The following is a 22,648-nucleotide window of genomic DNA, read 5'->3' as shown; positions in this document are numbered from 1 at the left end:
TCACCGGTCTGTTGCTAATCTATTAGCAAAAAAAGGAGAGTGTCAGAGCGCACTGCACTAATACAGCCATGTTTAGCAGAAATGGCTTCAAAATCACCCCTCTGTCCTTTAATAAGTCATTTTTTTCGTCTACATTTAAGTGATTTCTCTTTCACACAATAAGAGCTCTTAAAAAGACTTGAAGAACTGCTTTCAAGTAAGTATGCAAACAGGGAATGAATACCATCCAGATGCTGTTAAAAGTGTGAATGTAGGAGGTAAGATGAGGTCTGTTGCTAGAAGCTTGATTGCTATGTCTCCCATTTTGCCTTCATGGAGGAGTTAGGACATTTTTCTTCTTTGCCTTAGGACACTGTCTCAGTGTTGCCATTTGCCCTGCAAAGAAAGAGACAATCAAAACTTGCCCTTTGAGCTGCTATCACCCCCTGGAATCAGGTGAAACCAGCAGCTAAAGGTTTGTGCTTCTGTGTCCAATCCCCTTAAAAGCTGTTACTGAACCCAAGGGAAGCTGGTACATACTCATCTTCCCTCAAGTATTCAGTAACTCAGTAGGCTTCTGTGGTTTAATACCTCACTTAATTACTGTTGAGGCTGATTTCTCCCTCACTCATCTAAATGCTATTAATTTAGAAAGAATTGTTCTTGTTTCAAACCACTGCAAGCAAGAGTAAAACCAGTCAGTTAATGCCTGAACTTCCAAAGAACTGAGCACCTAAGCTGCATGTTTTCAATATGCTTCTGCCTTACCAAATACGTAGCTAACATTTACAGGGGGCCTGTTGACAGTAAGAGATTGAACATAATGGTGTGATTAGAGCTCAGTTTTTGAACAATTTGTGCTGTGCGTGTTTGCTCCCTTTTCTGAAGTATTGTTTTTTTTCAACAAGCAGTTCTTACTGAGAACAAGAGACTCACTTGTCCAAAATTGCCTTAATGATCAGCTTCACCCATGGAGCAGTGGGTTCCAAACACACTTCTCTGCCGTCTTTCAGAGTAGCTCTGCACCAGAGAAAAAAGGAATGCAAAAGATTAACTTGGTGAATTCCAAAGCAATTCTCCTTTTCTCTTAAATGTTATTGCAGTTTTCTCAGTTTATGCCAGGATAGCAGGTGTACACTGACATGTTCTCTTTTACTTTAAGCTGTGTCAGCTGAAACTGTAGCCTAATGTGTGGTTTCTTAAATCATTTCATGTCTTCTTGTGTCTGTTCGAATGCATTAGATTGCTTGTAGGATTCTCTACGGTTTCAAATTTGCCCGAATCCTCATGTAGTTTTGTTTGTATTCATAATGGATTTTAACTGAGGGATAAATCTTTCCATTTTCACTCAGAAATCATGCTGGCTCTCCTATAGGAATTTTGTCACAGAAAGGCTTCAGGAATTGTGACTGACTGGATTTTATGATTTGCAGGCTAGTGGAATTTTCTTCAATGACTGGGGTAGAAGTGTGTTCATTTTTGGCCTAGTTCATTAAAATTCGGGTTTATTCACTTCATCAGCACAGCACAGTGTGTTTAATTCTCCTCTCTTATGCTGGAGGAACTCAGAATTTTAGAAAGTTTAAGGTTTAAGTTGACATACTACATTGAGTATTGAAAATATAAATGTGGAGATAGAAATCTGAGTTTCCAGGCCTACTAGCTTGTAACATCTCTCAGAGAACAACCACATCATCAATAACGTAAAAGCTGTTTCCTCCTCGTTAAGAAAGAGAATATTGCATTTCCTGATTGTAGGAAGAGAATATTGCAGAAGTACTTACATGACTTCAACGTTCTGGCAGTGTGGTCCACTTGGGATGAGGTTCACATTTTGAATGAACTTGGGATGGATGAATTTGGAATGGGTACTTATGCACTGGCATCGAAGTTCAATCCCTGAACGAGCCAAGGCCTTACCTGTAAAACAGGAATAGAAATAACAAAAAAAAAAAAAAAAAAAAAAAAAAGGTGGATATGTAGGCTATCTCACCATTGGCACAGGAAGCACAGCATGTTCTTTTTCTTACAGTATTAGTAGTCATAATTCTCTTTTTTAGGAGTCTGAGTACTTGAAAAAATTGTCTTCACTTATTCTTTTAGGCTACCTAAAACCAGTACCTATTCAAAAATGACTGTTACAGCAGCTAGTGGTTCAGAGAAATGCAAAAATGCTAACTACCGAATGCCAGCAGTTGTAGAACTACGTTTTATTATGTCCAGTCTTTACTGCGTCAGATTATGTATGGACTTACATCCTTTCACCTGAAAATAAGATCTGACTCCCAATTCTTTTATTTTTTAAGGCACAAAATTATTTACTGTATTTTTAAGAAAGCACAATATAGCTCCCTGTCAGCATTCACAGTAGCAATGAGTCATGAAAGTTTTAGGAAGGACTTCTTTACCTTTCGTTCCAACCACAGAGATTAGGAGAAGAGTTAGGACAGCAGCAACAACCTTGCCCTTCATGATGGTGCAAGAATTTTTCTCACTTGCGTCTTCTGGCTCTGGTTATACGGAGAGGTGAGCTCCTGTAGCCCGGAGTGTGGGGTGATGGCTGTGCTCTGGAACCTACCTTGCTTATATGCTAGCTTGGCCTCCTGACTGTGCTCCAGCATTGCATGTGGGTAGTGCCAGTGGAAACTCCTGAACGTGTAAGATGCTATCATAAAATGAGTCATGCTCAAGTGGGTAAACCCCTCTCCCTAGATGACCTTTGAAATTGCTTTTCATTAACAGAGAATTCTTTATTAATTAAAGAAATATAAAAACATTAAGTATAATATTGCCCTGCAGTTAGCTTCATGGAATGTATAGATTTTTATAATACTCATTTTCTTGAGTACTGTGATTATTGTGATATTATTCATTATTTTCCTCTGTACCTTCATACTTTTTTCTATTATTATTATGTTATGTTTTATGACTTTCCAGTTCTAGTGGAAGGCATATGACCTGTGACATTCTGTCTCTCTAAAGAGAGAAAAAGTTTTTTTCTCTTTTTTTTCAAGAACTAGTAGAACTATGTACTAATATTGTTTTGTGGAACTGATAAATACTAGAAGTGCTAGATGTCTAGGAATGTGTAAGAAAAGGTCAAGTGTAAATGATACTTAGCTCTAGTATTCTCACTCTCTAAGCCTAGTTTCATTTGATACCCCCTAGTTCTTTTATGGGAAAAGAGAGTGAGCAATCAGTCCTTATCTCTCATCTCTAGCCCCTTCATAATTTTATAGATCTCTATCACATTTCCCGCAGATCACCTGTTTTTACAAAATGTCATCCTGTTGCCTGGTAGGAGCATGGTTTGGCTTGTTCATTCTTACCTCTGGACTTGCTTTTCCAGCAAAATATTACCGCGAACACCAAACATTTTACAGAAATGTAAATGAGTCTATCAATGGAAATGCATACATACAGAAAAGAAAATGGAAGTATGAATTTCCATTGCCTCTGGCATGTAGAACAGTCTTTAAAAAATGAACAAAAGAAAATGTTCTTTCCCTTTAATTTCAGAGGTATAATGATTGCTTCTGGACTATAGATGCAACAAAGGTGATATTGTGTTCTTCATGTAAAACTTGCTGCCTGTTGTAAGGAAACTTTATTTCTACCTTCTTGATCCAGACACGTAAGTTTGTAGCTATTGTATCTTGATACTACTCAAATACAAAGAGAGGGCTTATATATCTTACTTATCTATGATATAATGATTATAGTATAACAAATCTTGATACAGTAGTATATGGAGCAGTGAGAGCAGTTGAGCAGAGAGAGTGCTGGAGCCAGTGTTTTGATGTGTGATTTAAAAATCAAAAGCAAGAGGTAGTTGAATACTTCTGTGGAACATTTAGCTTTCAGAAAACCTACAATCAGGAAATGCAAAATTCCTTTCATGGTTACAGAGAGAAGTCAGAGAAGATGAACTGTGAATGAAAAGAGCATATGTATTCTTGTTAAACACTTGTAACTTGAGGAAAAGAAAGGAACTGTTGTTTGGATTCATTTCCAGTTTTGGAAAAGTGAGGCAGGTAACAAAAGCTGCTGAATTTTAATATATACAGGCTCTTACTGAAAGGAGCAGTTTATAAGCCATAATATGAGTATCATAAACTATATCTGGCAGCCTCCAGTTGAATAAACAATTTCTTTGTCCTAAGTGTCATAAATATGGCTTTTGAAAAGCTTGAACTCTCTTGGCATAAGAGCGCATTAACACCTACCGAGTTTTATCACTTGTTGGTGATAAGATTTCTGAGAAATGATGGACTTACCAGTAACATATAACACATAGGAATCCAGACCAGAGACTAATATAATATCCTGCATCCATCTTGGTTGACAGTACAGTGTGGTATAGAAGTCCCTGTCTGAGTCACTTGGTAAACTGGCATATGATAAATTAGTTTGAACCGATCAGTAATTCCTACTGCAAGCATAAAATTAGCTAATTCACTAATTAAGGCTTCTTCAATAGTTTTATTGTGGCATAGCAGAGGGCAGCAGAGGGTGTGAGATTTCACCGTGAAAAAAATGCAGCTTTTCAGATCCTTTTCTGTATGCTGCTCTTGCACGTAAACCTGGAGCTCTCCGTATCTGTATACTCCTGTGACTGCTGGGGTATTTCTTCCCTGGGGACCCCTTTCACTCCTTTATCATCTCCCTCAATGATCGCTCACTGGTGTCTTTAGAAATTCTGCCTCTGTGCCTATGATTTTAGATTCAAACATTTATATGTCATTTAGAAATAGCTGCATAGCTGAGTCAGTGAAAATGACAACTTTTTTTGTTTGTTTGTTTTTTAACAAGAAGGCTCAGCAAGAAAGGGTAGTTCTGCTTGAGCTTTAGGTTTTCTTCTGACAAATCCCTCCTCTTATTTTCTCACACTTTTGTGACCCTATATGCAAAATGTATGTATCCTTGTGACCTGCAAAGGAGAAAATGTCTCAGCTTCTTTGTTTCTTTGTCTGACAGTCTGGATTTTTAGTTTCATATGTGTTTTCTCTTGACTGTGAGATAGCCTCTACTGTGAACCATACCTAAGACAACTTGACTGACTTGAGATGGCCAAACAGAGCATTTATCTCATAGTTACAAATACCAGAAATATACACTTAATTATTTCTTAATCTAAAAGCAACAGAAAAGTCAAAATTTCAAGTTTGAAAACTGTAACATTAAATAATTTTTGTGTGAAAGAAATGGGATAAACTGCTGTAAATTGACATGCTAGATACATGTTTGACATGTTCAATGTCTGTTTAGTACCTGATTTTCCTGATGTACTTCAGGAGTGTTTGGATCAACCTTCTACATGTGTGCCCAATTAATTAGTTTTCTTTTGTTAGTTGTTGTTTAATTAATATGGGATTCTGAAAGCCTAACTCATTCTGATGAACCCTTCTTAGGAAAAGCTCATTGAAATTCCTATAGTTTCCTGTTCTCCTCTTCCTGAAGCTTTTTATACTTGACATTCAAAATCATTAACTGGAGTGGAAATTGCATTCGTCTCTAAAAGTGCTGGAGGTAGATAGATAGAATGTGTATTTCCTCAAGTCGTCCTTTATTTGGGCAGGCGTTACAAAGGTCAGGGTGGAAGTGACTTAACAGTTGTTCATGAAGTTGCACAAAGTGTTTGAGAACAGGAACAGAGGCAGAACTCTGCCGTCCCACTGTACTCTTTCGCATGCGGCAGGAGGTAATGATCCCTCCTCCTGTGTTTTCTGTATGGCCCTGTGATTCTTGCTGCAGAGGAATAGATGTTCAATAGCTAGGCTGGTGAATGTCTTTTTCTACCTACACTGGTGAAGAAGTGTCTGCTTTGGAGGCAGGAGAAGTGCCCCTGAGTTCTCTCAGAAGAAGACCTGGAATGTGGATCTTCCCCTTGCACAAGCAAATGTTCCCACAACAGACAATTATATAATACCTCTGAAACCAACACTATCACTTCCTGCTGTGCATAAAATCATCTCTCTCTTCTGCGTTTTTTGTTAGTCAGCTTAAGTTCCCCTTGTTCATGTTGTTGGTTGTTCTAGATCTCAGTCTAATGCATATAATACTCCCCATTCCCTGTATAGGACTTTTTTTCCCACCCTTTTAGCTGGACACCTAAAACTTATTGATGACGAGATTGAGCGTTGCTTCAGCAGTCTCTGTGCCTCAATCAGAATATTTATTGCTGACTCAGAACTTTATTCATAGTCTTCAGCAATCTAAAGGAGTCCAAAATTACACTCCTTACTGAGCCCTATGGCCTATTCACAATACAATCAAATTTCATTTACATATCAGTTTTGATGGAAAATATCTGCCTTCGTATATTCCTGGGATTTCCCTGTGTATGTAGTAATTGCATAGGAAATGAGATCATTTCCATAAAGGGAAGTAGTATTAAGAAAAAAACGTGGACAGGATGCTGCCTGAAGTGTGATCAGGATATTCATGCTAATCAACATGCAGCTACTTTTTCAGAGAAGAGTGACCGTTGTGGTTTAATTGCATTAGCTGCATTGTTAAGAAAAAAATTTACAGTAAGATTACTCAGGGACTTTCCAGTATTTCAGGCAGTATTATCATATGTTGTCTTGCAAGATATTTGTATTAAATAATGCTTTTTATTAATCATCTTAAGTAACAGAAAACCAATTACAATATATGGCCCAAAGAGCTTCTCAAACAAATATTTTATTTAGCTGGACAAAGCAAAGACTTCCAGGAATTACTGAATCACAGAATGACTGAGTTGGAAGGAACCTTGAGATCATCCAATCCAAAGCCCCACTCAAGTAGGGTTATCTAGAGCACGTTGCCCAGGATTGTGTCCAGATGACTTTGGAATATCTCCAAGGATGGAGACTCCACAGCCTCTCTGGGCATCTGGTTCTTAATCGCCTCCACAGTTTTTCCTCATATTCAGACAGAACTTCCTGTGTTTCAGTTTGTGCCTGTTGCCTCTCATCCTGTCACTGAGCACCACTGAGAAGAGTTTGCCTCTGTCTTCTGTACACCCTCCCTTCAGATATTTATACACACTGATAAGCTCACTGCTGAGCTTTCTCTTCTCCAGACTAAAAAATCCCAGCTGTAGTGAGAACACCTGCTAGTGAGAATGTCTGACAAGGAGTCGGTGACTGGTAGAATATGTGGTAGCAGGCCCAGTGTGGAACTACCCACTGACCAAATTCCCAGGCCAAGCATTCACGCACGCATTGGCGTGGGAATTTGGCCCATTTTGTCAGCAACATCTGGCTGCTTCCCAGGTTAAGCATTTAAGCTGCTCAAGGTTATCACAGCTGAGATAAGGAAATAGTACTAGTAGATTTAAGGGGCCTTATGAACAATCAGTCGATTCCTGCTGGGGCGTCTGACCTGTGCATCCAACCTGTGCCTCCATGAGTCTCCCATCGGCAACCCCTCCTCATGGTTCCCAGGTCTCCCTGTGCAGTTTGGAGTGTAAGTCCTTATTAAACCCATCCTGTTTAACCCCTTATTAACCTTTTGTGTCTCTCTCAGCCAGCATCCAACCCTCTCTTGCCTGCCTGGAGGTCACACCAGCAGTTTCAGTCTTTCCTCATAAGTAAGTCAGATGCTCCACTCCCTTAATCATTTTAGCAGCCCTTCACTGGACTTGCTGCAGTAGGCTCATTTCTATCTTGTACTGTGAACTCAGGACTGAGCAGAAACAGTTGTTGAGTCTAAGGAAAGAGACCAGAGAATATTTAGGAGTAGTGCGCTCCTGTCCTCACAGTCAGTCACATATGTCCTCTTCTCTTCTTTGAAAGCTTGTGTCCCCTTACTTGTGTCCAAACCAGAAATCTATTTTCTTGGTATCCATCATCAACGTGAGAGAGGAGGCTGAAATAATGATAGTTTTCCTCAAGCTACTGTATTTTCAAATCTAGCGCTAGTTACGCTTGCAAAGTAAAGCACAATTAACAGCCCTGTGAAAAGAACGAATTAAAATCAATGGAGTCATACTTCTATACTGGATCGAATTATGAATAAAAAGACACCCTGAACTTGGATGTAGTAAGAAGATAGAAAGCATAAGAGCTAGTAGGAGGCAGAAGAGGGTGTGTTGACCTCAAATTGCTGTGTGTGAATCATCAAGGCATTTTTTTGTTTCCAATGTTTCAGCTGTATGGAGGAAAAATTAGTCTGAGCAGGAAGTAGAGGGCTTATATAGATCCTTCTTGACTGCACCTAAGGGAGCAAAAGGTGAAGACAGAAACTTGGAGAGGAAAGGAATGGTAGTCTTCACTGCGTTTCAGCCTCGAGGGCCCTCTCTGCCACGTATTGGATTCTGGCTCCCTGTGAAACTGATCTGCATTAAGCAGACTATATATGTGTATGTTTAAATCATATGAAAGCAAGAGAGAGTTTTTAGCTCCTTAAACAAAGATCTCTGACTTTGGAGCTGAGGGAAAACACTCCAGTGTTGCAAATAAGTACCAAACAAATGCTCACCAAGTGCAGAAGCTTTGTATCTTATCAGAATGCCTTCTGGGAAAGAAAGAAAGCAGTAGAGAAGGAAGGGATTCCCATTCGTCTCTGTTAGCATCATACTGCTTTCAAAACCACAATTCAGAACATGCAAAGCAAAAAATGCACCTAAATCTTGTAGGCAGATTTGGGAACTTGTAAGTGCTAACATATTGGAAGTGCTTGGACCTGACCACAGAAACCTCTCTGGCAGGTGGGGCACAGACTTTGTGTTTGCCCAGAGCACGCTGACAATCTGTTACTTGAATCAGCCTGTACCCAAAGAGATTACTGCAGACCACCAGTCTGTAAAACATGGGATAAAAACGCAGCATAAAAGCAGCAGAGAGTCACATGCTATTCAGGAGGGCTTTCCCAGGTTATCTGGGAGACTCGCATTAAATCCCTGCTTTGCCAGATATGGAGGAGCAATGTGAATCCTGTATGTGAGTCAATCCTGAATGTGAGTCTCCTGTAAGATTGACCTTGCCTACAGAGCCAGTCTCCGTCACACATTACCCTTGTCTAAGTAATTATTTACATTTCACCTGGAACGTTCAAAATGGAACATCTCCAGCAGGAGAGCAGGGCTTGCCAGAGCTGTTCATCAGAGCTTACACTCACCTGATAGCAAATATTTCTGCTCCAATTTGGAGCTTCACAGCTTAGATGTTAGGTTTCATAATCACTAAGCTTATCTTTCATTTTTTCTGCCTTTTTCCTGGGACGTCCCTGGCCTGTCTCTGAAACCTCTTGCTCTCTGATGGTAGGTGTTAAGCATGGTGCAATCACTCCACCCCTTCTGAGATTATGAAAGAGCAAACATTGGGAGGTAAGAGAAGTTGAGAAGTATAGAACTGACTTCACACAAATACAGAAAAGTGTATTTAGAAGTTTTGAAAAGATGGCACTTAAAGGCAGGAATGTTTCTTCCTCAAGTCCGTATTTCCTCCCTCTGTCTATGGGAAAATTGGAAAAAGGAATGAAGCCAGTATTTTGAAATCTGAGCATAGAACATCTTGAAATTTTGCTAACTAACAGTTGTGTTTGTTCTGCTCTGTGGTATGTTGATTTTGAATATTTGCTGTGGAAGAGCCTGGCTTCATCTGTTAGTAGATACAAATTAGGATTTGCACTTGCACTTAGATGTTCCAGTTGCTCCTGCAATTGTTATGAACACTAGATGGAAGTCAGGAAAGTCAGGTCCTTTCTCTTCCCAATTAGTCCCATTTGTTAAGAAAGAAGAGCAATGGCAGCACCTCCAGCATATATATGCCTTTTCTGATTACTAATGCTGTGCTAGGAGGTTAGTTTTTCAGGGGAACCAAATTAGTCTTTCTTGCCACTGGTTTCCCCTCTTCTTTCCTTTGCTTAATGCTGTCATTTTATTACTATATGAAATTGAAAACCCCAGGGAATAATTCACATTATTCTGACTTCTTGACAGCTTCTGCTCTAGAGAACTTCGTTTAACTCCAACAGACTTTGTAACACCAATCAAAATTCAGCACTGCCTTTATTGCCTATTACTTCAAAATTTATAAAGGATGAGTAACAGTTCAGTAATCTTAATAGTAGGCCAAAGATATGAAACAAGATAGAAACAATATATTTCAGCAGTAGGTGAAACACAAATACTTTACATAAGACCTGTTTTGCCTTCTCCCGTTTCTCTTAAGTGTATAATAGTAAATAAGAACACTTGTGTGATGGGAGAATTTGTGAATTTATATCTTATTTTTTCAGGTGCTCACAAATAGCTCTCTAGCTTTTTAATGTCCCAGTGATATAAAGACAGAATTCACATTTTAAGCCTCTGTGGGCTACCTGCAGTATTGTAACATTTTTGTGCTACAAACAGCATTTGTGTACACAATTTCTCATATTCTGTGAGCATGAAATTAAGAAGACTGTTGTTTAGCAGTGTAACCATCCTGGTTTAATAGTCCTCTGAATCATATCTCTTTACATCCTGTGCTTCTAATACATTTGCAATTCACGATGGTTCTTTGGGGAAAGTGATGAAGCTATTCTCCAACAGAAAGTGACTTGACAATTGAAAGTTGTTATTTCACAATCTGATCTAAACACTGAGGCAGATCTGACTTCTGCATGACTGAGTTGTGTGCAGTATGACTGTGGGTCTGATGTTTTATCAAACCATCATCATCCAAGATATGACCTAGCATAAATTGTCATGATTAGGATTGCAGATGGCTTCATGCTTTTGTCAGTTGCTAAGGTGTTGCTTGAAGTTCTGAAAGCCCTAATCTCCCCCTGCCATTCCCACTCTACCCTCTCCCCAGTATTATCATTCAGCATTTGCCTTTTTCAGGCTTGGATTCTCGTGCACACTCAGATGCAACAGACCTGCTCTTAGAAACTACCCACAGGACCAGAGCAATAGTTCTTCGTCACTGAGATTTCAAGGAACTCCCTTGAATTACATAGTAATGCCTTTCCTTCTCAAACTGCAGCAAAGTAGTCTAGCATCAGTATAACAGCCCTTTGCAGAAGAGAGTGACAGCTGCTCTTGCCATCAGGGTCTACCTTCCAACCATGGCTGTTATTGAAAAAGACCTTTGAACAAAAGACCTCTTTACCCATTTATTGTAGGAAGAATATTTGTCATTGGGATTCAATGTAAGATATGAAAACTACTGTTTTGTAGCTCTTTCTTTTACTTCTAGACCAGAGCTAATTTATTCTCATATAAAGTAATGCAATTGAATACAGGAATCTGCTCACTTCTAATTTAGTATAAACAACTATGTTGCCATTAGCGGTCCTTGCCAAACCCAAACTAGGGGAAAAAATGTGAACCTTAAGTGTAAATCAAGGATTTAATCGTACACCCAGGAATTAGACTTTGATTAGCACTTTTTTTCTGAAAGTCTTCCAGTACCAGGTAAATCAGACAGCTTTCAGTATACCTCACCATCCACTTATCTAGCTTTACTTAATTAGTTTGTCTAGAGAATGTTATGAGAGACAGTGCAGAAAGCCTTACTAAAGGCTAAAGGCTCAAGATAAACTTCCTGCACTGCTCTCTTCTCTTCCATCACATCATAGAAGGCTATGGGGTTGGTTAAACATGATTTCCCTGTCATAAATCCATGCTGACTACTCCCAGTCACCTTCTTGTCTTTAACATGTCCAGAAGCTGTTTCCAGGATTATTTTCTCCATCAGCTTCCCAGGGACTGAGGTGAGGCTGACAGGCCTTCGGTTCCCTAGATCCTCCTTCTTGCCCTTTTTGAAGATAGGAGTAACATTTGCTTTCTTCCGGTCCTCAGTAACCTCTCCCAATCACCATGACCTTTCAAAAATAATCCAGAGTAGCTTCACAATAACATCAGCTAGCTCCTCCAGCATTTGTAGGTGCCTCTCATGAAGTTAGATGGAGTTACATAAGGCCAGTTTGTTTAAATGTTTCCTAAACGGATCCTGTTCCACCACAGCTATCTTCTTTGCTCCAGTCTTTCCCATTGGTCTAAGGGGAAAGGGATTCCTGAAGACTGATCTTACCAGTAAAGACTGAGGTGAAGAAGGCTTTGAGTACCTCTGCCCTTTCTGTGTTCTCTGCTGCAAGTTCCTCTCTGTTCAGCAGAGGGCCTGCATTTTCCTTAGTGTTCCTTTTCTTGTTACCTTTCATGTCCTGTGCCAGATTGAGCTCTGGATGGGTTTTGCCTTTCCTAACCTATCCCTGAATGCTCAGCCAGTGTCTTTATAGTCTTCCCAGGTCACCTGACCGTGGTGACCCCTCTTCTCTCCAGAATGATCTCCCATGAGTTTCTTCCAAGCAGGAGGATTCCCATGGGATTCTGCTCTCTTGATGTCCAGGGATGGGACCCTGCTTTTTTGCCATGCTCCCTCCTCTCATGATCCTGAACTCCACTGTGTCACAGTTGCTGTAGTCAAGGTTGCCCCAATATGATATATAATGATAGCATAATCTTTCTGGTGTGGTAACAGGATCACCTCCTAGGCCACCAAGGAGCACCTTTAAAAATATTCTGCTCAAGCTTTTGCCAAAACCTGGCTCAGTTTCACCTGTAACAACTGGTGCTTCCTTAAAGCTGGCAAAGCAGTAAGTGATGACAGTTACTTTAGCAATTCATGACATTCAGAACTTGAAGCTGCTAGTATGTTATAAGATCAAGATCTTATAACACCCTTGACATGACTGCTTTACCACTCCTCCTATTGTACATGAGGCTCTGTTGTTGCTTTTATATTCAAAGCAAATTCAGCGTTGATCACAGGTGCACTATGGTGTTTCGACAGTGACGTCATTCATGAGCATAGAAGGCTCATCAAGTTAGGACATAAACATTTTTCAAGCAACTGCATCTGAAAGAGTAAGTGCCTAGTGTTATGTTCAAATCTCTTTGACTGTCCAGCCTAAATAAGCAGATACTTACTTGTAATTGTGTTAACTTGGATCAACCTTTGGTGAAAGCTTCAGCTTACACTTCTGGAGCTGTAAAGGTACGGCAACCACACGGCATCTTTCAGAATTTTAAAATACAGATTTCTCTGTGAAATGAAGGTCACTTTGGAAAGTATTGCAGATAGTAAAATTGCCCAGTTCTGTGTAGCAGGAGCGGTGACAATAGTTCGAGTGCTTTTTCTCATTCTGTACAGCTACCGGATATTACTAAACCCTATGCAATAATTGGTTCAATATTAAGTATTTGTTTGCTCTTTAGTGAGGGAGATGTAACAATTTAGTTGTATTTTTGATCAGTGAATTGTTTAAGAATGTTTAGGAATTTGAAAACAATTTCCTTTTGGTTAATGTTGCAAAATGAGCAGGATGTGCACTTGCTGACTTGCATGTCACTCTTCACCTTTCACATCAATTTTTGAAATACTATAAATGTGTGAGAAAGAGGGATAGCTACAGATAACACTTGGACTTCTAGCCTTTGTTATTACAGTCAGTAAGTAATAGGTCTTGAACTTCAAGGTATGGAATTAGACAGGAAGGGAAAAAAATTGAGTTGTAGAGTGCACTAGTAAAGTCTCATTGCAATCTTTAGTGTTTTATGCCTAGTTTCAAAATGAAGCTCAATTCGTTGTTGGACTTTGAAGCACTGTCTACTGAAATATACAGTCAAAATGAAAAAGCTAATGTACTCTATGCTGGTTTGTCATTAACATTTCTACCATGAGAGACAGTAGCTCTTATCCCGGTAGTACTTATTTTTTCATGAGTTTCATGAAACTTCCTAAAGAATTTATTAATTAACAATTGTATGTCATACTTAAGCTCACATAGTGCATTCTAAAAGGAATGCATGTAATGCCATATAAGCCAGTGCATATTCTACTCTTTTCATAGCCCAGTCTTAAAGGAAATGCCAAAGAATTTGGTAATCATTCACAAGAAGAAATTCCAGAACATGTCTGTTGCAAAGCAAATCAAACACCCAAGTTTGTCTTTCATACTGATTTTTAAAGTACTCCTATGATTTGTCGACAGTAAAGATATGAACCAGATGGCCTTCTCTTCTGAAGACAATAAAAACTATGTTTCGGTGTTCAGGCCAAACATTAAGCCAAGTAGTCCTGTACCATGGTGAGTTCCTCTGATTCCTCCTTTATTGGCCTCTCCTTATTCATTCTCAGAATGAAAAGATATTCCCCAATAATCAACAATTACTGTGCTATTGTAGTACATTTTGGACAGATTGATTCGGAAGGGAATAGTGTTTTTAAGTTACATGCAGTCAAAGCAGAGTTTTCTTAAAGGGATTTGGGGACTTATTTTGAGGTCTGAAAATTGGAATGGACTGAGATTTCTGAGGTGCTTGTTGTTGCATACAGTTTTTCTCCAGCGCAGTGCTGGTCATTTTTTTTTTTTTTTTAGGGTAATTCTTTTCTACTTTTTGAAGGGGTCCATTTTATACTCTAGTTGCATGATAGTGGTAGTGAAGTAACTGAGATGGTGGAAAAACTGTAGTGTAGAGGTGAGAAAAAGTAGCCAGGGCTGAGGAAAGCATAGGAACTTTTTAAGCTGGTTTCCCCAAAGCTGTATGCCTCAAGCAACGTCCTTACTTGTAATGACACAGCTTAGAAAATTACTTACTGGAATCCACTGTATAAAGCATCAGACGTGTTTTATTAGTTGACAGGTAATAGCTGATGGATTAGCCATGATTGTTCTAAGGCAGTAAAGAACTGAGGCACCATCAAATAAATTAGAAGGCTTTGTTTAAAAAGATAAGCCATAATGACATTTCTATAACAGAAGGAAAGCTGTATTTCTTAGCCTTACTAATATATAGGTCACTTCTTTTCCTGGCAAGTTCAGTCATGTTGACTCTCCCCGCTAGCAGCAAAGGGTGTGAATTAAGGAAGCATTGGACGTCTATGATAATATGCTGAACACTTCAACCTTGACAGAAACCAGTGAGCCTATCAGGTACTCAGTACTTCTCAGGAAGCAGTTAGATCAAACTGTTGTTACAGTGAGTTAACTGTATTTTTACAACTAGAGTTTTATGTTGCATGCAACTGCTCTAATTTAAAGAGAAAACAAGCAGGTTGGAGGCAGAAAGCAGTTGTTGCCTGAGCTGAGCAACAGACTCTGACAGAATGCCTATTTCTTTCGGACTCTGAATATTTTTCCAGGCAATTTATATCTGCAAAAGGCAGAACAGTGACATTGCATCTTTTTGCTGCTTTCTGGGGCACCATTCTCAAACAGATGTGCCAGCCATCACTCATTTTAAAGTGAGTCATTCACTGTGGGGACATGCAAAGACTATTTTCATGTCATTCTTTTCTTTCAAGGCCGGAACTTTGTAATGAGTTCCAGCAAGAAAATAAAATCATACTCCCATCATGTTGCAATCTCGTTTTGTTACACAGGGTCAGCCTGCAAGTTCAGTGTAAGAAGTTACTCCTGCACTGATGGCACGCAAGCACGGACACTGTCATTTTGAAACAGAGCGGTGTGGTCCTTCTTTAAGGACGGTAGGGCAGCTTCCTGCCCGGAAGCCACAATGAGCACTGTAACATTTCTAGTAAGTGAGAATGCTTCTCCTTTAGGAGACAGCATTTCACCACCTTTCAGCTTAAGGTCCTGCTGTAGCCCATTACTGAGTTCAGAATAATTGTCTGTCCCTATAAGAGGATCTGTAAGTGGATGTATTAGATCCCCTCTTCCAGCATAAAGCCAGAAAATAGCAAGCACTATAAAAGTCAGGACTAATGGAGAGTGCATATGTACAGGGTTAGAAACCTAGCACTTGCTGGCTTACCTGGCTACATCTTAAGAACATTTGATGTGGGACTTAGCAGGGTTTGAAAGACTCTGGCATGTGATAGCAAGAATCCTGTTTTCCAGAACAATATCAAGAACAAGTGGGCTATTCATCTGAAGCGGTGCTTTTGCACACTGCCACAGCAAAAATGAGTAACACTAACAGTGACTCAGCTTAAAGGTGCTCTGCACACTGCACACATGCAGAGCTACAGCTCTGCCAAGTCAGACATAGCCTTTCCACGCCCTTCAGCGTTCTTGCACAACCAGCAACTACTTGCTATTATCCCAAATAACAGAAAGCAGACCTGAATCATAAAGCTGAGATCACAGACTCCTATTCCTGCGTGGGTATTTGAATGCGGAAATTTAGTCTAGGGCTCTCTCCAGAGATCTGTAATGGCTTTACCAAAAGAATAGATAGACAAGGATATTTTCTGTGTAGTGTGTATCTGTGTGGGCTATAAGCTCAAACGTGCTCTTTGGTATTTGAAGCTGTATATCTGAATCCATATGTGGATACCTAAGTGGCCTAATTTTCAGATCTGCTGTATATTCATAACTCCTGTTGAAATTGTTAGATATTTGTGTGAGCAATAACCACAACAGTTTATTTAGGTATGTTACTTCAAAAGTGCCCTCATGAAAATGTGACCCTATTAGGAATTTTCAGTTTAGAGTGAGTCCCTTATGAATGAAAAATATGAGAATAATCCAGGACAAAGTCAACAAGCAAATTAGATTTATTGCAGGTACAAATCTTTATCAAAGATTAATAAAGAAAAGATGATCACATGCCTAAAGCATTAATCTAGAATTCAGCAGATCTCAAGTCTAGTTCTTTGCTTTGCCGCAGACTTTGTGACTCTGAGATAGTGACTCCAGGATCTACAGAGATTCTTGTCATTCTTAAGGTGATTCCAGAGCAAATTAGATACCTTTGAGGATTTAGGCTTTAATTCCTTTGTGCCCAACTTCCTTACTGTAAAACATTGTAGCTACCCAGACAGAAGCTGCCTATCTCCTGGGAGATATATTTAAGTTACTATGGCAATAAGGAGTATTGTAGATAGATGAAACTCTTTTCTGGCATTTCAGGAAAAAAAAGAAAAAGAAAAAAAAACACTCTGAAGTATAGCATGGGGGAAAGTTAGGTTCCAAAGCTATGAGAACTAGGCAATTAGGGTTTTTTTTAATGTACATATGATTTATTAAAATAAAACAGGAGTAAAGGATTGCCATTGATTAAATCAAGAATTGGCACAGTTTTTAGATGCAAAAGGTACAGACCTCAGCCAATATAAATGAAACTAGATTTTCTTTTTTGCAAAACTGGGAAATGTGAGCTGGCGAGTAGACTTTAAAACTGTGCTCCAGAACACTTTTGAAAGATCATCTTCATCACCTTCATTCTGCATATTCTACTTGAAGATATGCAACTTACGGCTATAGGCTTATTATCTGTACATTTTAACACCTTAAATTGGAAAAAAAAATTGTAACATGAAAATACAATGGCTAAATGGAAACAAAATCTATAACTTAGAAATGCAAAGGCTTGGTTTCTCTGTGAAATAAGTCTCCCTCTGAGAAGGAATCAAGCAATATATTTTACCCCCATTGCTTGTTGCAAATAATGAAACTAACACAGGAAATGATATTAAAGTTTTATAAAGGATTATAGTTTTGCTCCATGCCCTCGAGACAGGAATTTCTGCTACAGCTGACACACTGTTTTTCATTTCCACCCATTTAGTTTTTATAGTAGTACTAGTTGTAGAGAATAGCTGAAAGCTGAATTTCCTTGCCAGCTGATGGAGGTCACATTACTGATCTAGGACTTGAAGGACTTCTCTTTTGCATTACTTGATCTAAGACGCTGTTGAGGATTGCAAGGGTCTTATTCATCCGACTGAGGTCACTGGGGCGGTTTCCCTATCACACCTCTCTCTTGTGAAATCTGAGATTTTTTTTCTTGTCTCACGTGCCTTAACAAGATCTCTTAAGTTAACACTACCAGGATTTTTTTCTAGTGTATAACACAGAGGAAATTTCAGGCACCTAAGTGCCAAGGAATTATATGACTAGATTGTAGTTATGCTTGAAGTCTCACTGTAGGAATGTTGCCATTCCTACAACATCGAATTTCTTTTACATGCATATGGTTCACCACTCTTCTTGAATTCAGAGATTTCATTATCCTGTTTCAGAAAATGCAAGTCTGGTGAAAGTTCATTGGAGTCTTTTACTTCTAATGGCCTGAGATCAAGCATTATCTGAGTAGAAACTAGTAAAAAGGGGATGTTTCTGGAGGATGCCAACTGAGAATTTTCTTCTATACACTAGAAATAAATATACAGAATCAAAAGCAAGTGGTTCTCTAGCAGACTGCAAAGCAAAAAGACCTCCCCATTATTAGTGAAATACCAACATTTAAGGATTTTTATGTTATTTCCAATTAATATTAGCTTGATTTATTATAGCTAGTGAGTTAGCAATAAAAAAAGAGCTGTCAGGAATCAAAACTCATTTATATAGGAAGTGTGTAGATTAATAGCACATAGGACAGAGCAAGGGCAAGCTGCTCCTTAAGGGACACAGGGCCAAACAGATTCGTACAGCCAGCAGGGCAGGAGCCTCGCCAGCCGGGGCTCAGTCCCACAGTACCCAAGGGAGGGAACAGGGCAGACCCAGAGATTGTGAGCCAAGAGTCCTGATCATCAGGCAGGTGATGGTGCAAGGTCAGACAAGGAAATTAGTTTGAGGGTCTGGGTCAATAGAATCCAGTGATCAGGCAGGGCTATTGTAGAGCCATAAGTCAGCACATCTGCAATAGAGCTCAGAAAAAAGCTGAGGACCCAGGGCTTCTGTGCCCATAGGCAAGGGGTTGTGGGTGGAGGCCCCAGCTGAGGCTGTCAGGGCCATTAAGGCCCATTAGTGCACTCCAGGCCCTGAGAGTGGGTAATCTCTGTCGCAATGAGATCGCTATTTAATGTGGGAAATACTATGTTTTGGCCTGTTTGTTCTTGCTAGAGGAGTTTGACATAGGCGTTAAAGAATTCAGCTGGAAATACTAAAGGAGGAAAACTTTGTAAGACTCAACAACCTTTCTTCTTCACTTTCAGTTTCATGCGACTTTCTGCGATCTTCTTAAAGGTCTGTCTTGTTACCCAATCTTGCAAAAATCCTTTGCATAGAAATAAAATTGAATCTAAATCATTTCTAAGAAGTTAAGGAAAAATACAAAAATTTTCTTCCAAATTCTGGCACAGCAATAAAGAACAGCAATGCAGACCTTTCTGAATTTCTTGGCTTCCATTTTCAAAAGGAAACCAGGCTGTAGAGAAGTACTGCTGTATTTGATCCGTATCCAATACCTACCTCCCAATGTAAACAATCTTTACTACTATGCTAGGTGAAGTTATCTGTTCCATGCCAGACACTGAAGGGATTTAAAGTCACATGTGCTTGCCCTGGGCTTGATCCTGTGTCCCTCATCATCAATTTCCTGATGACTTGAGTGGTTCAGGATCAAGGTTTGTCCATCTTATCAGCTTCATTTGTGTGAGTAGAAATGAATCCTCTGAATACTAACATGAGTAATTGTTCACAGTATTGACTGAAAAACTATGCTATTTTACTGCACCCGTATTGATGAGCATCCCCAGAGATGCTGCTGAGCTCCTTTGAGGCAGGTATAGGTGCGGGCAATGAACAGTGTACGTCACTTCAGGCAAGGCACAGCAACCAAAGTTTTCTTACCCGTTGTTTGATTGTGAAAGCCTTTGGTTTTGCTAAAAGCTTGAGAGTGGTATGATTTTCAGAGTCAATTCTTTCTCTAAGCCAGTATATTTAAATCTCAAAGTGTGTACCCTTATCCATTAATTTCACCATTCCTTGGGTTTTTAATGATAATAATTTTGTTACTTTTGGTGAATTTTTAGAATAATTTGTTCACATTCCCAAATGAAAGATGCTACATAGAGGTAACTTGTTACCATTAGCAACCATTGCTCACTTTTCTGTAGGGAAATTGCCTTTGCTGTTTAGCAGAAAAAAAGAAAGAATGAAGAAGTATGCCCCCTAGACATCATGTACAATAAATTTTAGAAGTGTTTCCTGCCCTCCCATTTTGATTTGGTACCTATTTTTGAGGAAGATACCATAACACATTAACAAATCACTTTGGCAGCAACAGAAGTGTTGCCAATGATGTGTATGTGAAAAATATAGAATAAGACCTAGAATAAAAGGCTAGTTTCCCTGGCAGATTTTGAACTGCACATTTAAAAGTTTTCCAGTCTGTTTTAAGATCCTACCCCAATACAATGTCCAAGCATGAACTTAAATTGTGTTCTTAAGGATTGCCGTGTTCAGTAAGTATTTTACTCAGTGAATAAAATAGTCATGTGATTATGTGATTTTCAGAACTGGTGACTTAGAGCTATTCATATTTTATTTAATGAGATATAGCATCATTTATGATACTACATTAAAAGTAACAAGTAGGAACAAGTTACTGCACACATAGACAAATCACCCAGGAAATGGCAAGTTATTTATTTGCTATTTGACCATTCTTTTTTCAACACATGTATAGTCTGCTTTGGAATTCGTGCACGTAGTGTTTTACTGTATCAGTTTGGGGTGCTTTTATCTGGTCTTGGATGTTATCAGATTATCCATATGGATAATAACTAACAAGCAGCATGTATTTACTGATGAAGTATCATGCAACAGCAGCAGCAGTAACAATGGTGCATGATAGATAGTGGGGGTCTCAATCCAGTATAAGTCCTCTCAGTAGAATCCTTTTCTAGCACTTGTTCTAGCATCATTCTCTTATCTGTCACACAATGATTTTTTTTTTGTTGTCCATTTGTTCATTTACTGAGGATGATGTCCAGAAGGAAAAATAAGATCTATTCCTCATGCTTGTAGATGCAGGTGATCAGTGCTGACATGCCCCCTAGGAACTGCAGTGCACCAGCATCCCAGTCATTTTAGGTTCTGATAGATCCAGCAGATAAGAGCTCAGTCCTATATGTCATTATGGTGTTTGAGGGCAAGAGAGAATTTTGTCTCTTCACAGTCCAAGAACTCATTCATTCCAAAGTTAAATAGGGTATTTTTCCTGTCTGCAACCCTGGCAGAAGGAGCGTGTTGCATCTATTAGAATTACGGGCTAGTAGGACATACCCATGTCTTGCTTTGTCAGGAATCAGCATTTTGGGTCCAGATTTAAGTGGGTTTTGTTTTTGTCTTTTTTCCTTCAATGATGTTTGGCTTTACTAGGAGTTTGGGGATTTCTCTTTGTGAGTGCTCCACCAACAACTTCCAGCAAGCAGCAGATTGCTGTCATTTCAGCATCAGTTACCTCCTCTGTCACCACTAAATCTTATGACTCAAATCAGACATCTTATGTTTCTCCTTGTTATTTCTTGCCCAGGAAGATCTTCTTATATCCCTGAGAACGGACTCATTTTCTGTTTCACATCTATTCTCGTAGCCTTAGAGCAGACACCCCTTAGTCAGGGTAATGCTAAATATGTTTCTCCAGGTGCAGTCCAGCTGGCCACCAGTTTATTGTAGAGAGTGTATCAAAGACATGCATCTAAGTCCATCCCTGCCCTCCCTATATTTTTCCTCTCCTTCCCTCCCTCTTTTTTTGCCCTGGGATGCCACAGTATAATGCAGCATAATAAAATACAATTATAGTGCTTCATAAAATAGACTAATTATGAACTCAATTCTTTTCTCATGTGTCTTTTTTGGCCAGGAAGTGCGTGGAAGACCAGTAGCACAACGGTACCTATACATGAAACATCCTGCACGCAGCAACCCACTCTATGAGCTTTATTCCCATTCAGTTTTCTGTGAAAAATTAAAATGAGGTAAGAAATGCTCAGAACCAGTGCTGACTGCAAGTATTTATACAGGGAAAAAAATATGGATACCTCTCCGATTAATCCTTTTTCTTCTTTATGGGCTCACGCAGGTCCACAGTTCCGCCTTGAGGTGGATTCTGGCATAGCACCCTTTGGTCACTGTACGGAGTTGATATCTTGCTCTTCTCAAGGGTAAGATATAGTTCAGGACAAAGTCCAAAATCTGTTTGTCTAACTGAACTTTTCACTAGTTTGGAGTTCACTCCATCTAGACCATTATTTATTTGTAAGAATACTTCTCCTCTTGCACAGGAACCTGCAGTTGTCCCATGACTGAAGTTGTCCTCAACACTTTCCTCTATCTGTGATCATATATGAGTGCATGTATCCTCAAGAAGTCACTGATGGGAGATTTGATTGATATGTATTGTACAGTATTTGTGTGCCTTTTGATGAGTTTTACGGAATAAGACTTTTTTCCTTTTAATATAACTCAGATTATGGAGAGCAAAGTTTTCACCTTTCAGATTGGCTATGTATCAGATAGCACAGGCCCCAATACATCTCTCTGTTGCATTTGGATCATCTCTCTCTGATATGAGAGGTGACCATTTATTCCTACATTCTTTTTTTTTTAATTTTTTAGTTATTCTTCTCTATGAGAATAATTTCTCCTCCCCCCAAGTTTCTTGAACAGTCTTCAGTGATGGAAGTTGCTCTTTTCCTCCAGGGAATCCAAGTGCCTGTTCTGCCTTGGTCACTGAGGTCTGCACATTCACTGATTCCTGCAGGAATCAGTCGTCCTAGCTGCTATATTCCAGCCTGGTACCAAGGCAGGTTTAAATGAGACGTTTGATGTCTGCTGTGTTGTGACTTCACATTTTACATGTCAGAGTTTGTATTCTTTTCTTCATTTTTCTGTGTGACCGTTCCCTGAACTTATAAAGATACATTTTGTAATTCTAAGAGCCTTTTTTATACTGTAGTTGAATTACGTGGGCTTTTAAAATACCTCTGCAACGTAA

At 39.3% G+C, this 22,648-nt stretch overlaps 1 protein-coding gene across 1 annotated transcript; it reads right to left on the bottom strand.

The window, feature by feature from the left end:
• LOC134140109 (interleukin-8-like) lies at nt 1–2,451 on the bottom strand. Its single transcript, XM_062574972.1, has 4 exons — nt 2,388–2,451; nt 1,764–1,899; nt 916–999; nt 1–19 (listed from the first exon to the last, which is right to left on the bottom strand). Exons 1-4 carry the CDS (start codon nt 2,449–2,451, stop codon nt 1–3), a joined length of 303 nt encoding a protein of 100 aa, XP_062430956.1.
• Between the last annotated feature and the right edge of the window lie 20,197 nt (nt 2,452–22,648).

Source organism: Rhea pennata, chromosome 4 (genome assembly GCF_028389875.1).
Source record: "Rhea pennata isolate bPtePen1 chromosome 4, bPtePen1.pri, whole genome shotgun sequence".
NCBI lineage: Eukaryota > Metazoa > Chordata > Aves > Rheiformes > Rheidae > Rhea > Rhea pennata.
The sequence above is the reverse complement of the archived record's forward strand: the minus strand, read 5'-3'. Positions and strand labels throughout refer to the sequence as shown.

Excerpts from the sequence above, each read along its gene's own strand:
- LOC134140109 (XM_062574972.1), bottom strand. The coding sequence starts at position 2,451 with ATGAAGGGCAAGGTTGTTGCTGCTGTCCTAACTCTTCTCCTAATCTCT. Across the intron at positions 1,900-2,387 it reads CTCTGTGGTTGGAACGAAAG|GTAAGGCCTTGGCTCGTTCA; the intron begins GTAAAGAAGTCC and ends CCTGTTTTACAG. Across the intron at positions 1,000-1,763 it reads TGCCAGAACGTTGAAGTCAT|AGCTACTCTGAAAGACGGCA; the intron begins GTAAGTACTTCT and ends TCTCTGGTGCAG.